General features: G+C 39.7%; 2 protein-coding genes across 2 annotated transcripts in view; both read left to right on the forward strand.

Moving 5' to 3' along the window:
- Window positions 1-24,856, forward strand: part of zmynd12 (zinc finger, MYND-type containing 12) — a 151,585-nt gene that overhangs the window by 109,899 nt on the left and 16,830 nt on the right. The window lies entirely within an intron of this gene.
- The window catches only part of kazna (kazrin, periplakin interacting protein a), an 82,192-nt gene that overhangs the window by 4,452 nt on the left and 52,884 nt on the right, over window positions 1-24,856 (forward strand). Inside the window, exon 2 of the mRNA XM_077715451.1 lies at window positions 13,540-13,697. Within this exon, the coding sequence (XP_077571577.1) occupies window positions 13,540-13,697 (158 nt within the window). The remainder of the gene's footprint in view (window positions 1-13,539; window positions 13,698-24,856) is intronic.

Below are 24,856 nucleotides of genomic sequence, written 5' to 3' on the forward strand. Positions count from 1 at the left end.
CTGCAAGTGATGCTGTTTTTCACTGCAGATTCTCTGCTGTGTTTTGTTGTTGTTATTGTGGCTCAAATCAGATAGCATTATCGTGGCAACATCTTAGTTGGAGTATGCTGCTTTAGATGAAGAAATGCTTTCAATGCTTTCCTATTTAAAATATTAAAACATATATAGCAAGTACCTATGACGCTTTTAACTTGCAAACTACAACAGAAACCTTTTTCCATGCCTGAAGAACACTTTCAGAATGGTCCATGAACACAAGTAATTTTTTTCTGCATTAGTAGCCCATTCCAAAAAGATGGATACTAGTATAAAGGAGCAAAACATCAAATGGAACATACGGCATGTGCATAGACCTGTTACTGAGCTCATCCACAGATGGAAGCGCCTCATTCTTCTGCACCAAAGAACGTCTATTCTTTGTAGTGTGCACATGTTATACCCTGGATTTAAGATGGAAACACAGGGTGAAATAATCACAATAGTGATTCATTTAAAATTTAACATTATAGTCATTGACAAGTAAAAATGTGATGTCCACACTTGTAGACGACAGGGCATAGGACGTTTACTAGGCATCTGTAATCTTCTTTAATCTTTGATTATAACTGCGATCTTGGTTTTCTTTGCTAAACAAATGAGACATTCTTTTTCTCCGGCTACATTTATCGCTGGCGCAAGGTGGACGATACATCAACAGTGGCATGCAATCCTTCACCAAACACATCAATCCTCGTCTCTAATCCTCCACTTTTTCCTTTTCTAAATCCTTACTGGAGGTGTCTGTAGACTCCCATCAAGAGAATCCATCTGTGGCTACGTTTGAGAGACCATTGATTGGCAATAAAGGCTGAGTTTAATCCTCAAAACCATTGCAACTATTAAAAGTTATAGGACTGAGAGCACTAGGGTCAAAATTTAGAACTTTTTTTATTTGCATTTAGTACTTTTAGTAATTGAGTTGCGGACAATAACTACATTTATCTGGAAGCATATATTTTTTTCTCAGTAGATATTAAACAGCAATTCCGTTCCTCATGTTGAAAATGAAATCAAAGCAAGCCTTTGGCAGAAATGCTGCCTCTCGTTATTGAAAAAGCCTATCATGCAATAATTCTGACCTCGAGACGTCTCCTGTCACATTCTCAAATAGGAAAGAAATATTATCCTGAATTACATTCGGACAACCAGTTTTATACCGTATTTTCACAACTATAAGGCGCACTTAAAAGTCTTAAATTTTCTCCAAAATAGACAGTGACAGACCTTATAATCCAGTGCGCCTTTTATATGGAAAAAACAGAAAACGAAAAACCACTATTGTCGGATATTAAAAAAAAACACAATCGCCTGAACTGAAACATTACTGTTAAATATGCAGATGCCATCTTAGTTTACAACATCTTCCATCATATAGCTCCTCCCCCACTGCAAGATTTTATACCAAAAAAATCCAAAACATCAACAATGGCTGGCTCTAGAGGTGACTGTAAAGTAGTGAGTGCTTCATACCTGGAAGACAATAGCAATTACCGTATTTTCACGACTCTAAGGCGCACTTAAAAGTCTTACATTTTCTCCAAAATAGACAGTGCGCCTTATAATACAGTGCGCCTTATAATACAGTGCGCCTTATAATACAGTGCTCCTTATAATACAGTACGCCTTATATATGGAAAAAATGTCATTCATTGAGGGTGCGCCTTATAATGCGGTGCGCCTTATAGTCGTGAAACTACAGTGCGCCTTATAGTCGTGAAAATACGGTAAATGAAATGAACATGAAATGTAATTAAACAGGACAATTCAGAGTCAAATCTAACTAAAAGGTGACGTTTGTAGTGATGAGGCTGTAAAAATCAGTAACAACTTTCAAGGTGTGCCCCCATCATAATTTCTCATATCACCTCATTCCATTACAGGAAAACCAAAAAGGTTAACCAAAGAAAAAACAATAAACAGAATATTTCATCAAGTAAAACCAGGGATTGCTAATGACTGACTTCAAAAATTCAAGTTTCAATGTCAGTGTAAAACTGAGTAGAATAATGCTCCCATATTGAGTTTTAATAGCTCATGTCTACTTAAAGCAGACATGGGCAAACTACGGCTAAAATAAACATTGTTTTAGATCTATATAAAAAATGGTGATTCTTTTAATCCATTTATTAAAAAAATTCTAAATATTATATCTAAAATGGTCCGGCCCACATGAAACCGAGTTGACATTAATGCAGCCAGCGAACCAACCCGAGTCTTACACCCTTGCTCTAAAATCTAAATTGTCCCCAGGTATGAGTGTGATATGTATATGGGGAAGAGGGTGGAAGAAGGGAAGCAAAAATTGCTACAAAATGATGGTAATATACATTGAAAATGATCTACGGAAACTACTGTTGTGAATGTAGGTCAGTGAATCTTATAATGTTGAGGACAGCAGAGAAGCCTTGAAGGCTCTAACTGCACACCACTGATAGATTCGCATTAGCTTATATCTTATAGAAAGATTAACTACAGCATTAACCAGGCAACAGTATTCTCATTTTTCTGATACAATATCTAAAATAGGAGTACAGAATATTCAGACATTTTTCCATTTCAATAAATATAATACCGTATTTTCACGACTATAAGGCGCACCGCATTATAAGGCGCACTGTCTATTTTGGAGAAAATTTAAGACTTAAGTACGCCTTATAGTCGTGAAAATACGGTAATTGCTATTGACTTCCAGGTATGAAGCACACGCACTACACTGTCACCTCTAGAGCCAGCCATTGTTGATGTTTTGAATATTTTTGGTATAAAATCTTGCAGTGGGGGAGGAGCTATATGATGGAAGATGTTGTAAACTAAGATGGCATCTGCATATTTAACAGTATTGTTTAAGTTCAGGCGTTTGTGTTTTTTTTAATATCTGACAGTGGTGGTTCTTGATTTTTGTTTTTCATCTTTTTCCATATATAAGGCGCACTGGATTATAAGGCGCACTGTCTATTTTGGAGAAAATGTAAGACTTTTAAGTGCGCCTTATAGTCGTGAAAATACGGTAATTCATTCATTCATTTTTCATCCGATTATCCTCCTCAGTGGGTGACAAAGCCTAGTTCATTATAGTCAATAGGTGGGGTACACCCTGAATAGGTTGGCAGCCAATCAGAGCCATAATACTAAACAAATGAGTAATGAAGGAAATTTAGTCAGAAGCTTATCCAGAATAACTATTGTACTATTATTAAACTTTGAAACCACGAGAATGTGATTACGCATTTGCTTCCTAGATATTTAAAACATGAGCTTATTTAGGGCAACTCCCCATCAGTCTTTAGCTGCTCATTTTTTAAATCACTCACTCAGTGTTGGACAAATACTTTTCATCTCTTGAGCCCAGGCAGAATACTTAAATCTGTTTAGCAAGGAATCATTTCACACCAAAAGTCGTGTTTGTTCTAGTAAAGCATACATAGTCCTTTTTCATGTGATGTTTAACCTCTGAACTATTTTATTAGGACTGTCAAATGCATTTTAGCTGTTTGAACGAGAAAATTAACGAGAAAACACAAGCAAACAATCCTTTGTCTTCCGACTCTTGGCCCACTTCCAAACTTAGGCAGTGTTTACAAAGATTTACCATCTTTTATATTGTAATTTGTTCTTAGGTTAATGCCTGGTTGGTTGGTAAAATTAAAAAAATAGTCCTGATAGTACACACTACATTGCATATTACCTGAATGACACATTAGAACAAGGGTGTCTTATTATTTTTTTTATGAAGGGATTAGAAGTGTTACGATCGCCGCCGCGTAGTGCGAGGCGATCGGAGGGGAAGTTGAACCCAGATGCAGAGTCGCCGAAGGAATGGAAAGGTGAGGCAGGTCTGTAGCTCTTGTAGGTTGATTTATTGAACGGGGTAACATAACTGCAACAACTTAGCTTGACCACTCATTACAAACGAAAACAACATGCGGCGGGGCGTCATGGAAACAGCAATGACTACGAGGATTAACAGGAAACGAAACCAGAACTAAACCAGTACTACACCAGGACGAAACCAGACGATCCAACGGCGTCCACAGAAAGTCACAATGCTTAAATACCAAAAACAATCCAATCACGTAATTAGCCACGGCTGATAACTACCGTGACGTCATGTCAGGAGAGGCGATCCAGCGACTCCTGACAGTACACCCCCTCTAAGGGACGGATTCTAGACGTCCCAAGGTCAATTACAACATGAGAAACGGGAACAAGCAGGGAGGGTGGGTGGGAGATCTAGAATTGTCCGGTGGTCTTCCACACCAACCCAAGAACAGACGGAGAGGTCGCTCCGGCGGGCGTCCGCGCCGGCCAGAAACGAGACGAGTCAGTGGCAGGTCTGGCGGGCGTCCGCGCCGGCCAGAAGCGAAACGAGGCTGAGGTCGATCCGGCAGGCATCCGCGCCGGCCAGAAACGAGACGAGGCGGTGGTTGATCCGGCGGGCGTCCGCGCCGGCCAGAAACAAGACGAGGTTGTGGTCGGTCCGGCGGGCGTCCGCGCCGGCCAGAAACGAGACGATGCAGTGGTCGATCCGGCGGGCGTCCGCGCCGGCCAGAAACGAGACGAGGCAGTGGTCGGTCCGGCGGGCGTCCGCGTCGGCCAGAAACGAGACGAGGCTGAGGTCGATCCGGCGGGCGTCCGCGCCGGCCAGAAACGAGACGAGGCTGTGGTCGATCCGGCGGGCGTCCGCGCCGGCTAGAAACGAGACGAGGCAGTGGTCGGTCCGGCGGGCGTCCGCGTCGGCCAGAAACGAGACGAGGCTGTGGTCGATCCGGCGGGCGTCCGCGCCGGCCAAGAACGTGACGAGGCTGTGGTCGATCCGGCGGGCGTCCGCGCCGGCCAGAAACGAGACGAGGCAGTGGTCGGTCCGGCAGGCATCCCAGCTGGTCCCTTAAGTCTTTGCCAAACTGCCTGCCTTCAGGAAATATTAGAAGTTTAGTACGGTCGGGCACCTTACCCTGTTTGCTCGGGGGGTGGACAGCCCTCTTCTCCCAGAAGCCCGGATCATTGCTTCTCTGGACGTCGCCAGCTTCTTCCTCCAGGAGCACCGGCGAATTACCACTCTTGACGTCGCCAGCCCCTTCCTCCAGGGGCAACGGCAAATTGGCACTCTCGACGTCGCCAGCCCCTTCATCCAGGGACTCCGGCGAATTGCCACTCTCGACGTCACCGGTCCCTTCTTCCAGGGACTCCGGCGAATTACCACTCCTGACCTCGCCAGCCCCTACTGCCAGGGACTCCGGCGCATTACCACTCTTGACGTCACCGGCCCCATCCTCCAGGGGCAACGGCAAATTGGCACTCTCGACGTCGCCAGCCCCTTCATCCAGGGAGTCCGGCGAATTGCCACTCTCGACGTCACCGGCTTCTTCCTCCAGGAGCACCGGCGAATTGGCACTCTCGACGTCGCCAGCCCCTTCCTCCAGGGACTCCGGCGAATTGCCTCTCTCGACGTCGCCAGTCCCTTCTTCCAGGGACTCCGGCGAATTACCACTCTTGACCTCGCCAGCCCCTACTGCCAGGGACTCCGGCGCATTGCCACTCTCGACGTCACCGGCTTCCTCCTCCAGGGGCACCAGCGAATTACCACTCTCGACGTCACCGGCTTCTTCCTCCAGGGGCACTGGCGAATTGGCACTCTCGACATCGCCAGCCCCTTCCTCCAGGGACTCCGGCGAATTGCCTCTCTCGACGTCACCGGCTTCTTCCTCCAGGGGCACCGGCGAATTGGCACTCTCGACATCGCCAGCCCCTTCCTCCAGGGACTCCGGCGAATTGCCTCTCTCGATGTCGCCAGTCCCATCTTCCAGGGACTCCGGCGAAATACCACTCTCGACGTCGCCGGCCCCGTCTTCATCGAGCGCCGGAGCATCGTCGCCACTTCTGGGCGGGCAGGCGCTGGACGGGCAGGCGCTTGGGAGAGCGGTGCTTGGGAGAGCGGTGCTTGGGAGAGCGGTGCTTGGGAGAGCGGTGCTTGGGAGAGCGGTGCTTGGGAGAGCGGTGCTTGGGAGAGCGGTGCTTGGGAGAGCGGTGCTTGGGAGAGCGGTGCTTGGGAGAGCGGTGCTTGGGAGAGCGGTGCTTGGGAGAGCGGTGCTTGGGAGAGCGGTGCTTGGGAGAGCGGTGCTTGGGAGAGCGGTGCTAGATTGGCCATCCGTCACCAGAAACCTGATCCGTGGCTTCGGTACGGGTGCGACCGGCGACCCCAAGGGCAACGGGAGTAATTTGCGTGGCCTTGGCACAGGAGCTTGGGGCACTTGAAACGGCGCGCTGGGCCGAGTAACTTCGGCCACTTGGACAGGCGTGGTCGGCCGAGTGACTTCGGGCACTTGGAACGGGGAGGGCTGCATAGTCCTTAGGAGCTGCTGGTACAGCGGGGTCGGCCGAGTAACTTCGGGCACTTGGAAAAGCGTGGTCGGCCGAGTGACTTCGGCCACTTGGAACGGGGAGGGCTGCATAGTCCTTAGGAGCTGCTGGTACAGCGGGGTCGGCCGAGTAACTTCGGGCACTTGGAAAGGCGTGGTCGGCCGAGTAACTTCGGGCACTTGGAAAGGCGTGGTCGGCCGAGTAACTTTGGGCACTTGGAAAGGCGTGGTCGGCCGAGTAACTTCGGGCACTTGGAAAGGCGTGGTCGGCCGAGTAACTTCGGGCACTTGGAAAGGAGCTTGGAGGAACGTGGTCGGAAAAGGAGCTTGGAGGGACGTGGTCGGAAAAGGAGCTTGGAGGGACGTGGTCGGAAAAGGAGCTTGGAGGGACGTGGTCGGAAAAGGAGCTTGGAAGGACGTGGGCGGGCGCGTAACTTGGACAGTGGTTAGTGTGTCCAGGCATTGCTTTCGCTTCGCTCTACGGCGTGGCGCTCGGCGCCTCCTCTGGGAGGACTGCACAGCACCCCTGCCACCACGCCGCGCCCCACAATTGGTGGCCAGCCCACTCTCTGCAATTGCTGGTCGGGGTATTTGTAATAGGAATTATCGGGGGAACAATCGGGATAATCCTCCTCCAGTGGAAGGTCTCGGGGTCCGAATTGGTCAAAAAATTCATCATCGGATTCCGAAACGCCAGCGAAAAAATCAATTTCCTCAATGATGTCCTCCTCACCAGACTCTTCAGGCTCCCTCCATGGTGAATCAATTCCTCTGGGCATAGGCATAAGATAACTTGGGCGCTCTCTGGTGGTTGTACGCACCTGGGCATCATGATGAAACGGTAAAGGCTTCCCAGGGCGACGTGCATAGCAGTGGTGGGGCGTATGAGTACGCTGCGGCTCTAACTTTTCTACCAGTTGTGGCTCATCTCTACTAATGATGTGCCTGAGAGCCCCGCACCACGGTGTGTCCATTACAAAATTCCTAAACGATTCTGAGGGGTTTCTTATACATTCCAAGCAGTCCGGTGTCTTCGAGGTGGATGGTTTGCGTCGCCGAGTGCGTCGGCGCGAGCGTGGGTGGCGCTCCGCTGGGTCCATATTGGTTGGATCGTGCTGTTACGATCGCCGCCGCGTAGTGCGAGGCGATCGGAGGGGAAGTTGAACCCAGATGCAGAGTCGCCGAAGGAATGGAAAGGTGAGGCAGGTCTGTAGCTCTTGTAGGTTGATTTATTGAACGGGGTAACATAACTGCAACAACTTAGCTTGACCACTCATTACAAACGAAAACAACATGCGGCGGGGCGTCATGGAAACAGCAATGACTACGAGGATTAACAGGAAACGAAACCAGAACTAAACCAGTACTACACCAGGACGAAACCAGACGATCCAACGGCGTCCACAGAAAGTCACAATGCTTAAATACCAAAAACAATCCAATCACGTAATTAGCCACGGCTGATAACTACCGTGACGTCATGTCAGGAGAGGCGATCCAGCGACTCCTGACAAGAAGAACTGGATTAAAAACCCTGAATATTCGTTTTTTTTATAGATCTAAAACAATGTTGATTTTAGCTTTTTTTAAATATATTTTTTGATTTTACAAAATTATTTTTTAACTAAAAACGCAGAAAAAATGATTAAAAAATTACAATTATTGATTTAAACGGGGGAAAATCGGGAAATTTAATATAAATCTATACTCTTCATTTTAATTTGATCCTAAAACAGAAAGTCTGCACTCATGATTTACTTTCCCGGGCCGCACAAAATGATGCGGCGGGCCAGATTTGGCCCCTGGGCCGCCACTTTGACACCTGTGCATTAGAAGATCATTTTAGCACATTTATTATATTTGGATTTACAAACCCCCTACTAAAAATAGGAAAAATAATCTGTTCAAGCCATACTTTCAATAAATAGTAAGCATCCATTTCGATTTCACTGAAGATGACTGTTCCCTCTTTTGGAAAACAAAAGAAAATAAAAGAATAATGTGTAATTGTAATATTTTGATTGGTCGGCTCTTGATAAATTGGTCAATTTCCAGTCATTTGGGCAGCTTTGGACCTAAGCAATAACAGCAGACTTTGACTTTTAGACACTTGATTCCATCCACTAAACAACATTTAGTCAAGATTTGTCATAATCCATTTAGATTAGATATTTTCATAAACATCCATTTGTGATATATTTGGAGATCAATGTATTGCAATGCTGCAGGAGAAAAATGGGAGGGGTTGGGGGGCTGGCTGACTCATGATGCAAATGAAGCAAACAAACAAAGTGCCTAATGAAAACACAAGCTCCCAAATGGAAGTAGCTTGAGGCTAAAACTCATTAAGCATTCCATTAAACTTTGGTGCCTGGAGTCTTTTTTTATTTTTTTTTATGAGACTCCAATGTTTATAAGGTCACATTATGATAAGATGAAGTCGGTGCGCAAACATTAATCCGACTTTGTTGCAGCTGTGCCTTTTGTTGCTAAACATCAGATACTATAGTTATTATTCTATTTATTGCACTAAAATGGGGCACAAAATCAAGCTGTTAGTAATCCCTCCAACAATTGGGGATGTTGTTTCAACTGCAGCAAAAAAAATAAAAAAACAGAAGAATGAGGACAGTGAGGCGAGCTAGTGTGCTAAGCTCAGCAGAGAACTGATCAAAAATATATATTTATATCAAGAGGGACTCGTCATATATGCTGGAGGGGCGTTTTTTTTTCTCTTTGTTTTTCTTCCTTTACACACACATACACACACAAAAAATGACATACATAGCGTTTTGAAGAAAATCACCTTACAAAGCCTTGCCGTTCCGGTGCTAATAGCCATGATTAGTCGAGCTTAATGAGGTCTGTAGAGAGCAAAGTAGTGACAGCTTTGCAGCCATAGAACCCCTTGGGTATCGCGACATTGAGCAAATGAGGTGGATTCTGGGGGCTGGAAACTTTTTCTCCACCAAGTTCTGCTGATAAATTCTGTTGAGGTATAGAAAAATCAATGTCAAATTAATGGAGTGTATTGTTAAGGCTTCTAAGTGGGTCAGATATGTATGGTGACTGACACAAGTGTGTGCATGGGGTGTCCTAAGAATAAGACCATTTTAAAAAATGCACTAAGGGCTGTAGAACATTTAAGGAATTTTTATAGTTTCAGTAGTTAGGACCCTATAAGGAACATATATTTGACCGCAAAGGGTGGAGCTCCACATATAATCAGACAGTATGTATAACGATAGTCAGAGGTGAGTATTTTTTAGGGATTATCCCCCCCGAAAAGTATTATGGAAAATAATATTTTGATTGATCTTTGCTAGTAATATTACAACACATCAATTATCTTTAGCCATTTACCTGAAATATTAAATAAAAACCCAATTCAAATGAATGTGGGTTGCAAATGATGTTGAACCTGTATTTTTGAATTCACTACAAAGACGAAGCATTTAATATTCAAACTGATGAATGTTTTTTTGTGTTTGCCAATAATTAAATTAAAACATTTTAAATAAGTGTTAACTGAATTTGCAAGAAACCTGTGTTTAACATAAGGTCCAATTACCATTTTAATTTGTATTAATATATTTTTAATAAACATGTGATAGGTCGTATCAATCAATATTCGTTTTTTATAGATCTAAAACACTGTTTTATTTTAGTTTTTTTTAAATGTATTTTTAGATTTTACAAAATGATTTTTGAACTAAAAACACTGAAAAAATTGATTTAAAAAAATACAATTATTGATTCAAAAGGAGGAAAATCAGGAAATGTAATATACATCTATACTCTCCATTTTATTTTGATCCTAAAACAGAAAGTCGGCACTGATCATTTACTTTCCCGGGCCACACAAAATTATGTGGCGGGCCAGATTTGGCCCCCGGGCCGCCACTTTGACACCTGTGTTTTAGATCATGCCTCACTTGGGGGGCTCATATCCACATTGGCTATTATGGGCCCATCTCACTCTGACCAGATCAATGGCAAAATTCAGTTTGTATATCCACGATTACAAAACTGCATGTTGATGCCTAGAACTCCCCATAGACTTGCTCTTGGCATACATCAGGTGGTGAGCTTGTAAAACATGTTGCATTTCCCCTGATAGGTCAATGAACAGTATTCTCTCTTGAGAGTAAAACCTAGTATAAAAAGGAATATGTAAGCACCACAGTCATGTTTTCACGCCTACAGACAGACTTTTATTTGGATCTTTCCATCATTTATGAGTTAAAGACTGTGAATCCTAACCCCCATGGATCTCCCTGATTTGCATTCATTTTACGGTTTGATTAAATGAAGCCGCGGTGCAGATTTGCAAGAAAATGATACAACACAGTCTGGCCAATTGGGGGCAATGTTGCACAGCAATATGAATTCCTTTTTATGATGCATTTGCTTGAGTGACTGCTTCTTAGATTAAAAAACTGAGTTGCTTGTTCTTTTATCACATTGCTTTCCCATGCTATTGTTTTACAAATCAAATTGATACATTGAAATCCCTCCTATTGCTTTGCTTCTATTCCCAAAATAGGAAAATGCCTGATAAGAGTTTCCCTCAAGAAGCTGCCAAATGAGATTTATCAACTGAGGTAATATATTAGGGAGGGTGTATAGTACTTCTACTACCTCAATACTGCTCAGCCAAGGACAGCAAATGTAGATGTGCATCATGTCACATGAGTTGTACAGTTGGGCATTCTTTCCAGCATTTTTATTTGTAGTAATTCTTATTTCCCCTGGCACCCACTGTCTCCTTGGGTAAAGATAATACAGGCTGCTGTAGCTCGTTTTTCTGCTCCGATTGCTTGATAGGAGAACAAGCAAAGTACTCTGACAATTTGGTAAAGGGAGAGACAGAAGGCGGCAAAGAGTGAGTCAGTGTGTCTGAAGTGACGTGACACTTTTAGCCATAATTGAGAAATCTAAAATGTGAAAGTGTCGGCCTCACAGTTCTGGGGGTTGAGGGTTTGATCTGAGGTCGGTACTTACTGTGGGGAGGTTGTATGTTCTCCTCTAGATTGCGTGGGTTTTCTTTGGGTACGATGGTTTCCTACCACATCTCAAAATATGCATTGTAGGTTGATTGAAGACTCCAAATCAGGGGTGTCAGAGTCGGGTTGGTTCGCGAGCTGGTTTAATGTCAACTTGATTTCACGTGGGCCGGACCATTTTAGATATAATATTTTGATTTTTTTTTTAAATAAATGAATTAAAAATACTGGATTAAAAGCCCTGAATATTCCGTTTTTTATAGATCTAAAACAATGATTATTTTAGCTTTATTTTAAATATATATTTAGATTTTACAAAATGATTTTTGAACTAAAAACAGAAAAAATGATTAAAAAATTAGAATTATTGATTTAAAAGGAGGAAAATCAGGAAATTTAATACACATCTATACTCTTCATTTTAATTTGATCCTAAAACAGAAAGTCAGCACTCATAATTAACTTTCCCGGGCCACACTAAATGATGCGGTGGGGCCAGATTTGGCCCATGGGCCGCCTCTTTGACACCTGTGAAGCTGGGATAGGATCCAGTACCCCTTTATGTCACTCTTGTGAGGATAAACGGTTCAATAAATGGATGAATAATTAACAACAACAATATGTGTGTACAATGCCATGCCACTAGATGGTAGTATGTAAAAGGAACTTTTCATACGAGATTGGTGGCCTTTTACGTCTCTGCTCACCATGAAATAAGTTAAACTGGACTCAGTATTTGGTTCTCAACCACAAAAAAATAAGCATGAGCCCACTCACTCACAATTCAAACATTTGAGTTCTGCTTCGTCCTCACCTCGAGAGGACAAAGCCCTCATCAGCCCTCTCTTATCACTCCTGCCAAAGCTTGTTTGCTTGGAAATGTCGACCATGGTAAAAGAATGTCGGTTATGTAACATACAGTTGTGATGTCTTTGCTTTTTTTTGTTTTTGTATTTTGTATTAAAAGTGTGGGATTGTGTGTGTGTTTTAGGGGTTTTGTTTCCAAAGCCTCCTCAAAATCTTGAGAGAAATGCCTCCCACTCAGTGCAGATTTAGCCAGTTGTATTTCTATATTTAGAAATATAACTGTTGTCAGTCCAACTCGATACAAAAGATGCAGTGTTTCTCTTCTTGCATGACTTTGGAACAGATTTTCCATGTGATAAATTTAAAGATTTCAATGCTGGAGCGGGCATGATTAATGAGGGATTAAGGGAAAATTAAATCAGTTTATAATAATAAAATAGACAGTCTAAGGCAGGGTTGAGGAAACTATTATACAAAGGGCTGGAGTGGGTGCAGGTTTTCATTCCAACCCATAAATATTTCACATTTTCACCAATCTGGTGTCTTACAAGGGCAATCAGTGGATTGCAGCCAGGTGCTTGTTGTTTTCTGCAGAAATCTTATTGGTTAAAGTGTCTTTGCAACAAAAAAATACACTCACAGCAGTGTTTGAAGACTGGGTTGCCCACCCCTGGTTTAAGGGAGAAATAAATAAATAAATAGTTTTTTTTTGTAAAGGCCATCTCTGAAATATTTGTAGTGACCTCTAGAAAAACTAATGAGGGATTATTGGTGCAAAGATGAGAGTTAAGGAAGTGTTTATGCTGGAAGAAGGAAATCCAGTTGGGCTCACTACTACACTATGGAAAGCAAGCTGGGAAGGAAATCTGAGTGGACACACCAGGGAAGATCTTTGGAACAAAAACAGGATGAGTATTAGGAACATTCTAGATGCAATTGACTGTTGATAGCCAAGATTGTTAGGAATCTCTGGTACTTACTCCACTGTATTGCTATGATGTTCTTGGTCAGTAAGGTCAAGAACAAAGATTAGTTGGTTTGATTACAAGGAGTTTGTGTAATGTTAAAACAGCTGAGCATTAATGAGATTATAGCACTTAAATTCATGATCATATTCTCTTGTTTATGTTATTTGTGCCAAAGATGTAGTTGTGTTTAAGGCTCTGTGTTCTTTTTGCACACTAAGCTCATCCAAGCATGCCTATTTGGCTGAGGTAAACCTTTTATTTAAATTGTTACCAGTGAGTTGAAATTATGCAAATGAGTCAAGTGTTTTGTTTTTATTTTGTGCAAGATATTTAGCTTATTATTTTGTGTTTTTCTCCCATTAGCGGTCCAGTCATTGAACAGCCTGAATGATCAGATTGCAAGTTTCATAGTGACACCACCTAAGTCACGTGAGCAAGAGGAACACACTTATTGTCCCCCGGAGAAGGAAACGCTGCAGAAGTCAATGACCTTGATGAGACACCTTCTTGTAGATGCTCAGGTAAATGTCTGTCTTTTAAAAAAATATATATATATAGAGAGAGAGAGGGAGCATATTGTTAAGGTTGAAAGTATTATAAGCAATGTTCCCTCTAATTTTTTGTTGGTCTGGGCGGAAAAACAACCTCCCTGAGTGCACTGAGTACCAGTGTGAGTGACATCATCATTGCTCGCTATGGGCACACCAGTATCATACCTGCCATAAGCAGGTGCATGTCAATGTTCCCTCTATTTTTTTCATGTAAAACATGCTGTAAAACACAAAAAACTTAAGTGTGGACAGAGCTACTTCCACTGGCTGCCGTGTAAACGGTGATATTATGGGAAAAGGGTTAAAAAAAGTTTGGATTTTATTTACCGCGCGCCATATTATTGCTGCTGCGCAGAGAAGACGAGAGTAGTGCTTATTAGGGCCCTGGGGGTGCTGGAGCTTATCCCAGCTGACAAGATAAACGGCGCCATCTTGGGGAAAGGGGTAAAAAAAAAGTTTGGATTTTATTTACTGCGCACTATGATTGCTGCTGCGCAGAGAAGACGAGAGTAGTGCGCAATTGCGCACGCACACAGCTTAGAGGGAACATTGATTATAAGTGACTTTTTGTGTAAATTTAGAAGTTCTATTACATATATACACTTGTGATGTTGAGACAAGGCACATTGGTACGAGTCAACAAAATATTTTATTCCTTTTTCATCTTACATGGAAAGCAAGCTCTCTACCACTTGAGCTAATTACCCCCCCCCCCCAAAAACAAAACAAAACAAAAAAACAAATTCAAACATAATCTATGAATAATGTTTTTCTTAATTACTACATTTATAGAACTGCTTTGACATTTTGGGAACAGAGAGAATGCAAGATTACAGCAACATCTGTTGTTTTTTTATTTTATTTTTCATCATGTGTTCTCTTGCAATGAGAAATTTACGTATAATCTTTGTGTGGGAAGTAAATGAAGAGCCTGAGATAGAACGCTGTAGGCTCTAAATAAGCACTGTTTCCAATGTCAAGAACATATTTGAGCTGTTTAGTCAAATTTATTCAAATGAGCCTGATGAGCTGATTCACAGCCTAGTGCAAACAAATGTCAACGTTTATGCATAGCATACTTTTTAAGGTTCCAAGTATTGTTTGCGTATTTTACCTTTTGGTTTTATTCATTTGTACATATTCAATCTTCCTTTTGAATTTATTTATTTTTGTTAAAAACGGCATCATTTTTTCACTCTTTTTTTTCTGCTCATTTCATATTTTTGTCGCTAGAGCGTAAAAAAAAAAAATATTTCATTTAGTTGTGTAGATGACTTTTTCCCTGTTGGGGAGACTTTTACAATGTGGATTAAAAAAAGATACGATAACACTGCAATGTTATATTGCTGCCTTAAAATTAATTAATGCCACAAGTATAATTACACCCCATTGTTGCCATTTAAAAAAAAACACTGACATTTAATGAACTAAATATTCCTATTTTGGCTTAAACTAAATGAATGACTGACCATTTGGCTGCTAGCCATTAATGAATTGAGTGCACCCTGAAAAGACCTTGGAAGGTGTGCCAAGTTTACTAATCTAATGAGTCATAAACCTTGTCGAGACATAAAATAATCCAATTAACCTACACCCCTCTACACAGAGTACATTCAGGTTTGTAACTTTCATGAGTTTATAATGAGCCCTTGCAATTCATAAAGAGATATTCAAATTGCCTCTCCTCATGCCTCATTCTCTCAATATTGCACATTCAGTCTTGAAGGGAATTTGCTGCAGAGTCTCTGCCACTGACCTTACCTCTGACTCTCCTACCTCATGCTGGAAAGAGCACTGACTATATTAAATAGATGTGTCAATCATGTGTGGATGGAAAATGGTGGTAGGAAGGGGCATTTGAGGTACAGACAGGAGGATGTGGATGCATCTAAACAAGGTTTTGAGGTGACCTTTGTTCATAAGATGCTTCTAAATAAGATCAATGTGATTCTCTATGACCCCCATGTTGATATATTCATCAGTCAAAGGCTGCTGACGAGTCACTGAGTCTTTGAGAGGCGACATACTGTGCATCAGCAGGAAAAAGGCATCGCCACAGTGATTTTGATCTTGTTTTTCTTCATTTTAAAATTGGGCTTCAGCCAAGGAGGAGTGAGTGACTGTTGGGCAGTTTCAAATTGAGATCAAGGCATGACCAAAAGTTAAAGAAAAAAATCAGATGAATGTCGAGAGTTGTTGTATTTCATCATCCATTACAGTATATATCAGGGGTGGGCAAACTTTTGGGCCCGGGGGCCACATTGACTTTAAAAATTTGAGAGATGGGCAGGTCAGCAGAAGATATGATACATATAAAAAAGTGCATCCGTTAACAGTACATATAAAACATAGACAGAAAAAAGGACTAAAGTATTAACATACTCATCATTAATCATTAAAGTAAAAAGTATAAAGTACAAAGTAAAAAGGAATGAATTAAGAAATACTAAAATGTCATTTAAAAAAAGATAGAGGGGCTGTAAAACACGAAAAACAAATAAGAGTGGACACAGCTACTGCCACTGGCTTCTGCGTGACGGTGCCATCTTGGGGGGGAAAAAACTATTTGGACAGCGTCGGCGGGCCGGATTAAAAAGCCTAGCGGCCCGTATGTGGCCCGCGGGCCGTAGTTTTTCCATGTCTGGTCTATATCCTAATCTGTTTGTTTGTTTTACAAATCTACTGCTACCTTTTTAATTTCGATTTCTGCTTTCTTTTTAATTACAACTTAAAGCACTGTTAAACTTTATCATTTGCCAAGGGATATCTTATTTAAGGTTGCTGTCACTTATGCCAATTGGTTACGTGATAGCGTGCTTTATTATATCATCTAGATGTGCTTTTTTACAGCATCTAATCAGCTTTTCCATTTAGTTTTATCACTGGGTTCTAATGTGTAGATTAATTATCTGTGCTGCCACAACCTCGTTTACTAATGCCAGAGTATGTTTTCATCAGTAAAACTTACTTAGATATGATTATATAGTGCAACGGAATAATTGGCTCGGGAGATAAAAGCGCACATCTACAAGAATACAACCTTTGCAGTTTTATTCATGCTATCAGACCAATCAACCATGGCGGCCCTTTAAATTCAATTAATTATACATTTGAACCAGGCCTTTTGTATTGTCTAACTTAGTGGAAAACAGAAAATAATTTTTAGATATTACAAAATATTTTTTATATATTACAAAATATTTTTTAGATATTACAAAATATTTTTTAGATATTACAAAATAATTTTTAGATATTACAAAATAATTTTTAGATATTACAAAATAATTTTTAGATATTACAAAATAATTTTTAGATATTACAAAATAATTTTTAGATATTACAAAATAATTTTTAGATATTACAAAATAATTTTTAGATATTACAAAATACTTTTTGAACTAAAAACAAAGAAGAAAATGATTCAAAAAATGCAATTATTCATTTAAAAGGGGGAAAATCAGGAAATATAATATACATCTATAATCTTCATTTTAATTTGATCCTAAACAGAAAGTCGGCACTCATTGACTTTCTTGGGCCGCACAAAATGATGCGGTGGGCCAGATTTGGCCCCCGGACCGCCACTTTGACACCAGTGGTCTAAATTTTTTTAACCTTTTATCATGCAATAACATCAGTAGTGAGGCTGACATAGTGGGCGTATACTCTCATTTTTTTGTGTGCACAAATATTCCAAAATTCAATAAACCTACACCAGCTAAATGTATTTATACATGAAATGTATCTTGTATGCCATAATTCTTCTCCAAGCAACTTAGTGCTTGCCCATAGCTTATTGCTGCAGCTATTTGTTTATTTTGTCCGTCGTCCTACAGCAATAGAACAGCAGTATGCCGGCAGTTTGCCAGCTACCGCCAATCAAAGCCGACAAGACAAACACTTTCTTCAAAAATGTTGTTATAAAACATGCTGCATTGGTTTTGGAAGGGTAAAAATTAAGAAGAGTTAATTCTGGTACATTATATTTGTTATATTAACAAATAGAGTGAGATGTGTAATACAGTTGAACATTGAAATGATAAGGAAAATTGTGCTTCAAGCAGAAAATTAAGGTAATTAGTGGCATGTATCCATTAGAGATATGCATTGAAATGAAGTTCACCTTAAATGTATCAAAATTAAGAAAATTCTTAGGGCATATTTATATTGTCCACAATGCAAAAGTATCAAGAGCATTACATTGAGTATAATAAGCCATTATTTGGCCTACTTAACATTATTTTACTATCATTTTTTTCCATTTTAGAAGAAAAAAAGAAGATAAATGTCTTGTATGTTTTACACAATGCAAAAATATCAAAAACATTACATTGAGAATAATAAGCCATTGTTTAACCTACTTACAATTATTTTACTATCATTTTTTCCATTTTAGAAGAAAAAAAGAAGGTAAAAGTCTTGAAATTTTACATGATAAACCACTCCTCTTTAATTGAGTATCATTTGGCAAACAATGAAAACACGAGACTGAATTTTATCTATACAAAAATCCCGGGCAGTTAATTTTTTTTATTTAAAAAATCCATTCGTAAAAAAACAGCAACAACACACTCAACATTTGTCTTAATTTCACTGACCATTGTTAGCCCAAAAGTATAAATTATGACAGAATTCTTCTGCAAAAATTACATCATCCACTAAATGTGCCCATACTCGATACAGAATGTGTCAAATGTCCTATATTCATAGCAGAGAAGAGCCACTTTGCCATCCCAAGAGTATTGAAGGCTCAGTGGGGGATTCTAAAAGAGAGATTGAGTATGTCAATGGGTTTTGCCCGGTCAATCTGCGTCTCTCTGAATGGGACCTAGCTCAGCTGGCCCTCCAGAACATGCTTTATGTCTATGCATTATGCATCATCGTTGTCCCGTCTGGCTGGTGCTCCCCGCCATCCGCTGACCCCAACAGACCTCTGTGATGCACCAATGAAATCTTGCCACTCCCTTAGAGTGATTGTGTAGATCGTCTGGTTTTTTTTCTGTCCTTTTTCTCCAGGGAATTAATTAACGAATTAGCCTAATAAAATCTATAGAGGGAATGAAATACATTTTGCAAAATAAAGTGGCATGTAAAATCTATGTACTAAATCAGGGGTCGGAAACCTTTTTGACAGAGAGAGCCATAAACAATTCATATTTTCAATTGTTATTCATTAAGAGCCATACTCAGAATTTGCTAGAAGTAAAAATATATGGAAATGCGTACATTTTTAGTCATTTAACTGCCTTTAAAGTAGAAAAAGTTACAGAATTATGTTGAGAAAATTGTTACCCTGATGCTATACAATGGGATGCATGCAGAAAGGTTTAATTAAAAACATTAAGATTAAATCAACTCTAGACGTAGTGTCTAGATTTTAGCTCGCAGTTTAGCAGAGAGCCATAAGCACCCATCAAAAGAGCCACATGTGGCTCCCGAGCCATAGGTTCCCTACCCTTGTACTAAATGATCAATTAGAAAAACAACAACAGAGAAAATCATAAATTCTCCATTTAAATCATAATGAAAGAAAATTACACATCATTTTTAGCCCTGTGAACAAGTTTGGGAAATTGTGAATATTTTTTAACAAATGCTACTTTAAACTATGTTTTGCCACATGAAATGTATTCTTTTTTTGAAAAGCCTATCCTCATAAACAGGTGGATAAAATGTGGGTAAAAAAGGAGTACTAAATTGAAACCAATGATGTTATTTTTTATTATTATTTTATATATTCATGTAGATCAGTATGATAGAAAAAAAACTTTTTTTTGCCTGTGACTGGTGCATAATTACAAAGATTTCCTTTTATTTCAATTTAAAAAGATGACTTGAGGTACAATTTTCATATGGGTGTAATTAAACTCTTGTCTCAAGATACTTATTAAACAAAATTATGCAATTTCGGTTAGTGGAATAAGCTCGAACAAATCCATATCGTGGAAGGATATGTAAATATTTCAAAAGCTTACATTCTAAACTCGCAGTATGTACACAATAAATAATTAAAAAGAAGATGCTTAGCATAGCGTTTGGTGGAATTATCCTACCACTTCAAGTCTTTAAATCAATAAGTGCATTAGTCTGTTGCAAGTCTTATAGCATGGCAATATTGCTCTAGTTTCACAACAATTAACCTTGAGCTACAAACGCATCTGCAGCAATAAAAATTTGATCATAAAAATTGACAAGTATCTTCACAAGTAAACATTCTAAAACTTTAACGTATTTTTTCTCTGATATTGACGTTAATGGAGCTTATACATTAAAAAAAATGAAAATCAGACATAGGCATTGTCGTCATCATTGACTTGACAAAAAGCCTAGTAGTCATCATACCCTTAGCAGCGTATGACGAAATTAAACCTCTATCATTGCAAGAATACACTAAAGCAAAGATTATTTTTCAGGGTATAATGTATTAAATATAGCACAATAAATAGCAATTTTTATAATGACCAGAAAATAAGTTACTTACAGTATTATGAATTATTAGGATACTATTTCATGCTAGCTGCCTTCATTAATTTGGAATGGAATGATTAATTTGTCCCCTTCCGACGAATAATTTATAGTAATTTTTGCTACTACAAACACCAAAGTACCTTAGCCAAGATTTTCTACCTGTGTGGAGTTTGCATGTTTTCCCCGGGCCTGCGTAGATTTCCTCTGGGTACTCCGGTTTCCTCCCACCTTCCAAAAACATGCATGGTAGGCTGATTGGACACTCTAAATTGCCCCTAAGTATGGGTGTGAGTCGTCCGTCTCCTTGTGCCCTGCGATTGGCTGACCACCGATTCAGGGTGTCCCCCGCCTCTGGTTTGAAGTCACTTGGGATAGGCTCCAGCACCCCCAGGGCCCTTATAAGCACTACTCTCGTCTTCTTTGCGCAGCAGCAATAATATGGCGCGCAGTAAATAAAATCCAAACTTTTTTTTATACCCCTTTCCCCATGATGTTGCCGTTTACGCGGCAGCCAGTGGCAGTAGCTCTGTCCACTCTTATGTTTTTGGTGTTTTACAGCATGTTTTACATGAAAAAATAGATGGAACATTGACATGCACCTGCTTAAGGCAGGTGTGATACTGGTGTACCCATAGTGAGCAATGATGATGTCACTCACACTGGTACTCAGTGCGCTCAGGGAGGTTTTCTTACTGCCCAGACCAATGGAAAATTAGAGGGAACATTGAGACCAATATATCTCAACAAATCGTATCCTATTCAGTGTTAAGAGTAGTTGAAATCTTTTGTAGACGATTTTGGGTGAAAGAAGAGTTATTGTAAACACTGGAGTGGTCTCAAGACTATTACAAAACAAGTAGACAAACACACAGTAATTTGTTTTCATTTTGCCTGCACTGCTACTTTCTTCAATTGTTTTAAAATGCAGTCAATAATTCAAAGCTGGACTCGGCAATAGTTTTCCTCATTTAATGGTCTTTGCACCTCTAATGTACCATGTTCAATGGTCTGTGGGCTGCTCACTGTGCCTTTGATGTACTACAGGCGGTTGTTGCCAGAGTCGTTTGGCATTTGTGACTGTGTCAATTAATCAAATTTTTCCAATGCAGAATCCAATCTGTCAGCTTGCAATGCATTATTATTGCAGCTATTTTGGGTACCGTATTTTCACGACTATAAGGCGCACTTAAAAGTCTTAAATTTTCTCCAAAATAGACAGTGCACCTTATAATCCAGTGCGCTTTATATATAGAAAAAACAGAAAACCAAAAATGAAGAACCACCACTGTCAGATATTAAAAAAACACAAACGCCTGAACTGAAACAATACTGTTAAATATGCAGATGCCATCTTAGTTTACAAAATCTTCAATCATATAGCTCCTCCCCCACTGCAAGATTTTATACCAAAAAAATCCAAAACATCAACAATGGCTGGCTCTAGAGGTGACTGTGTAGTGAGTGCTTCATACCTGGAAGTCAATAGCAATTACCGTATTTTCACGACTATAAGGCGCACTTAAAAGTCTTAAATTTTCTCCAAAATAGACATTTCGCCTAATAATACAGTGCGCCTTATAATACAGTGCGCCTTATAATACAGTCCGCCTTATAATACAGTCCGCCTTATAATACAGTGCACCTTATATGTGGAAAAAATGTCATTCATTGAGGGTGCGCCTTATAGTCGTGAAAATACGGTATATCTCATTTTATTGAAGCCTAACTTAGATCATCAGCTATATAATGCATTTCCAAGTGAATTGACCCATTACACATTTATGAATTCAGTCACATTAATAGAAAAAAAATGGAAATTGTGTTGGCTCGTACCTTCATATTTATCTGACATCAATGTAAATTCTTTGATTGGATTGATGTAGATTCAGCAAAAAATGACAAGGAAGTTCCATGGCATGAAAACATGCATAACAATGTATTGGCATAGATTGAGTGAATGACAATTTTTCACTGCAGGGGTTCACATCTGCAATGCGGTTAAAATGTACTGACTGGGCATCCCAAAAACACAATGTCTGTTTATTTATTTTTTTGTGCTAACATGCTAATATCAGTCTAACTGGAGTGGGTGCCGTTTTAAGGATGAGTGAGTGAGGGGCCCTGTAATGCAGTTTTGCAAAATTTCCCTGCAGCTGTTTAGCTGCAGGGTGACCTATCTTTGAAGGCAAAAAAAGGGTTTGGGGGGTTGTTATTTTTATGTGAGCAGTCTCCTATTGCGTGAAAAGAAATTGTAATATTTAGATTTACATTGAAATTCAAGACACTATATGTGAAATGGGCAGTGGACCCAGCATATGATGACTTTGTGCAAAAATATGATTGACATTTTTCAATTAAAACAGCAAGATGAATTTGATATATGTTTTGCATGAATTAACTTGAGGAAATGGAAGTCAGTGGAAAAATTTGCATAGTCTATATAAGCTTCTGCTGATGTTCATTGCAGAATTATCATCGTGGAGTGGAAATTTAGTCATTTTGGGGGGGAATTATTATTAATAATGTCAAAGGTTATTTAATAGATGAAGGCTGAAAATGTTACTATCTCACTCATCTCTTATGGAACTATAAAAAGAATGTGTAATCATAATTCTTGTCATTGACGTCTCCCTTTTTTCCTTCTTGCCTTACTCTCCCCACCCACTCACTCCCTCCACTTACAAAACTGCTCACGTCAACAATTTCGTTGTTTCTCTTGTATAATTAAGGAAATCACTACAATATACTTTGTACTTATTATGTACTTCAATTCATCGTATGCATGCATGCCTAGGGTAGTAGTAGTTCTTACCATAAAAGACAGAAAATCTGACCAAAAGTAGTTCCAGTAAAACTACTGGTAACTCTTCTGGACAGTAACAGTAGCCATTCATCTAATTTTTTATGCTTATGACAGAATATTCATGCATCTACTATATTGTTTAAATCAATGGTGTCAGTCTTGGGTTGGTTTGCAGGCCACGTTAACGTCAACTCGGTTTCATGTGGGCCGGACCATTTTAGGTATAATATTTAGTTGTTTTTTTATAAATGGATTAAAACAACTCAATTAAAATCCCTGAATATTCAGTTTTTTTTTATTAATCTAAAACAATATTTATTTTAGCTTATATTAAAATATATTTTTAGATTTTACAAATTGATTTTTGAACTAAAAACACAGAAAAAAATGATTAAAAAATGACAATTATTGATTTAAAAGGGGGAAAATCAGGAAATTTAATATACATCTATACTCTTTATTTTAATTTGATCCTAAAACAGAAAGTCGGCACTCATGATTTACTTTCCCGGGCCGCACAAAATGATTCGTTGGGCCAGATTTGGCCCCCGGGCCACAACTTTGACACCTGTGCATTAGAAGATCATTTTAGCGCATTTATTAAGATAAAATGTATTTGGATTTACAAAATACATTATTAATTTAATAGGGGGAAATCAGGAAATTCAATATACATCTATAATCTTCATTTTAATTTGATCCTAAAACAGAAAGTCGGCACTTATGAATTACTTTACCGGACCACACAAAATGATGAGGCGGACCAGATTTGGCCCCCGGGCCGCCACTTTGAAACATATGGTTTAGATGCATCCATTTTCCTTATATTTCCTAGGTTTTCTTTCACTTGAAAACATTTTTGATTTTTTATGCATTGCTCCTTGCCATGATTACTGGCTTTGAAAATGACTTTTCTCATACTCAGCTTGCCGACAGTATAGGAGGCCTCTGGACTGTTAAGAGCTACAAGGCAACCTCAAACACTAGCACTTTATCTTCCAGTTGGCACAAATTGGATATTCCTCTGCACGACTGTTTTCATGTCTTTCTTTTTTTTCCCTTTTCTTTATCACACCTTTCAGCTCATCTTCTCGAACGAAAATCCTGTATTTTCCCTCATTTGCATGCCAAGCTCGACAATGTTGTGTATTCTATTTTGGCATTTTGGAAGGAGTCAGAAAAAAATATTATAGATATTCAGATTCATTACATTTGTGGGTTTTTAATTTATTTTGGCTAAAATTAGCTTTTTAATGTTTTCACTTGGTTTAGATGTATCACTTCCTTAACATTATTTAGTGAACTAATTTTCCTATTGAGAGAAAAAGCTGTGTTTGGTTTTATGTTGTCTTATTAGAGTATTATATAGAAGTGAAAGAACACAAATCTGTAAATTGGGGGGTTAGGGGCATGAGAGATGGGTTCCAAAAAGCAAAAAAATAAATTAGAAAATACTAGTTGACCTTTAAATAAGTGGGCATTGTCTTGCAATATACTATATATACCAGCCATGCTTTTCAATCTTTTAATAGAAGGTGGTCGATAGTAATCTCCTTTCATAAACTTATTTGTTAAAACTATCTCAAATGTTATGCCTTCTGGACCCTGTATTGGAGAGAGAATATAATAAATGTGACAGTGACTTTTTTGAAGCAAATTGGTTTGGAATAGCTACATCAGGCAGCCAGTTTCAGCCCCCCTACAGCTCCAAAACAGGGCATATCTCAGTCTTTGTCACTAAAATGACAGCTGCTGAATACTGTGCATGGTAGACAAGAGCTGCCCCCCAACCTGAAACATACTGACAGCCTCCTCTTCCTCTTTCCTTTAACGCGCAAACCTACAGAAGAAATACAAA

This window comes from Stigmatopora nigra, chromosome 1 (genome assembly GCF_051989575.1).
Source record: "Stigmatopora nigra isolate UIUO_SnigA chromosome 1, RoL_Snig_1.1, whole genome shotgun sequence".
NCBI classification, from domain to species: Eukaryota; Metazoa; Chordata; class Actinopteri; order Syngnathiformes; family Syngnathidae; genus Stigmatopora; species Stigmatopora nigra.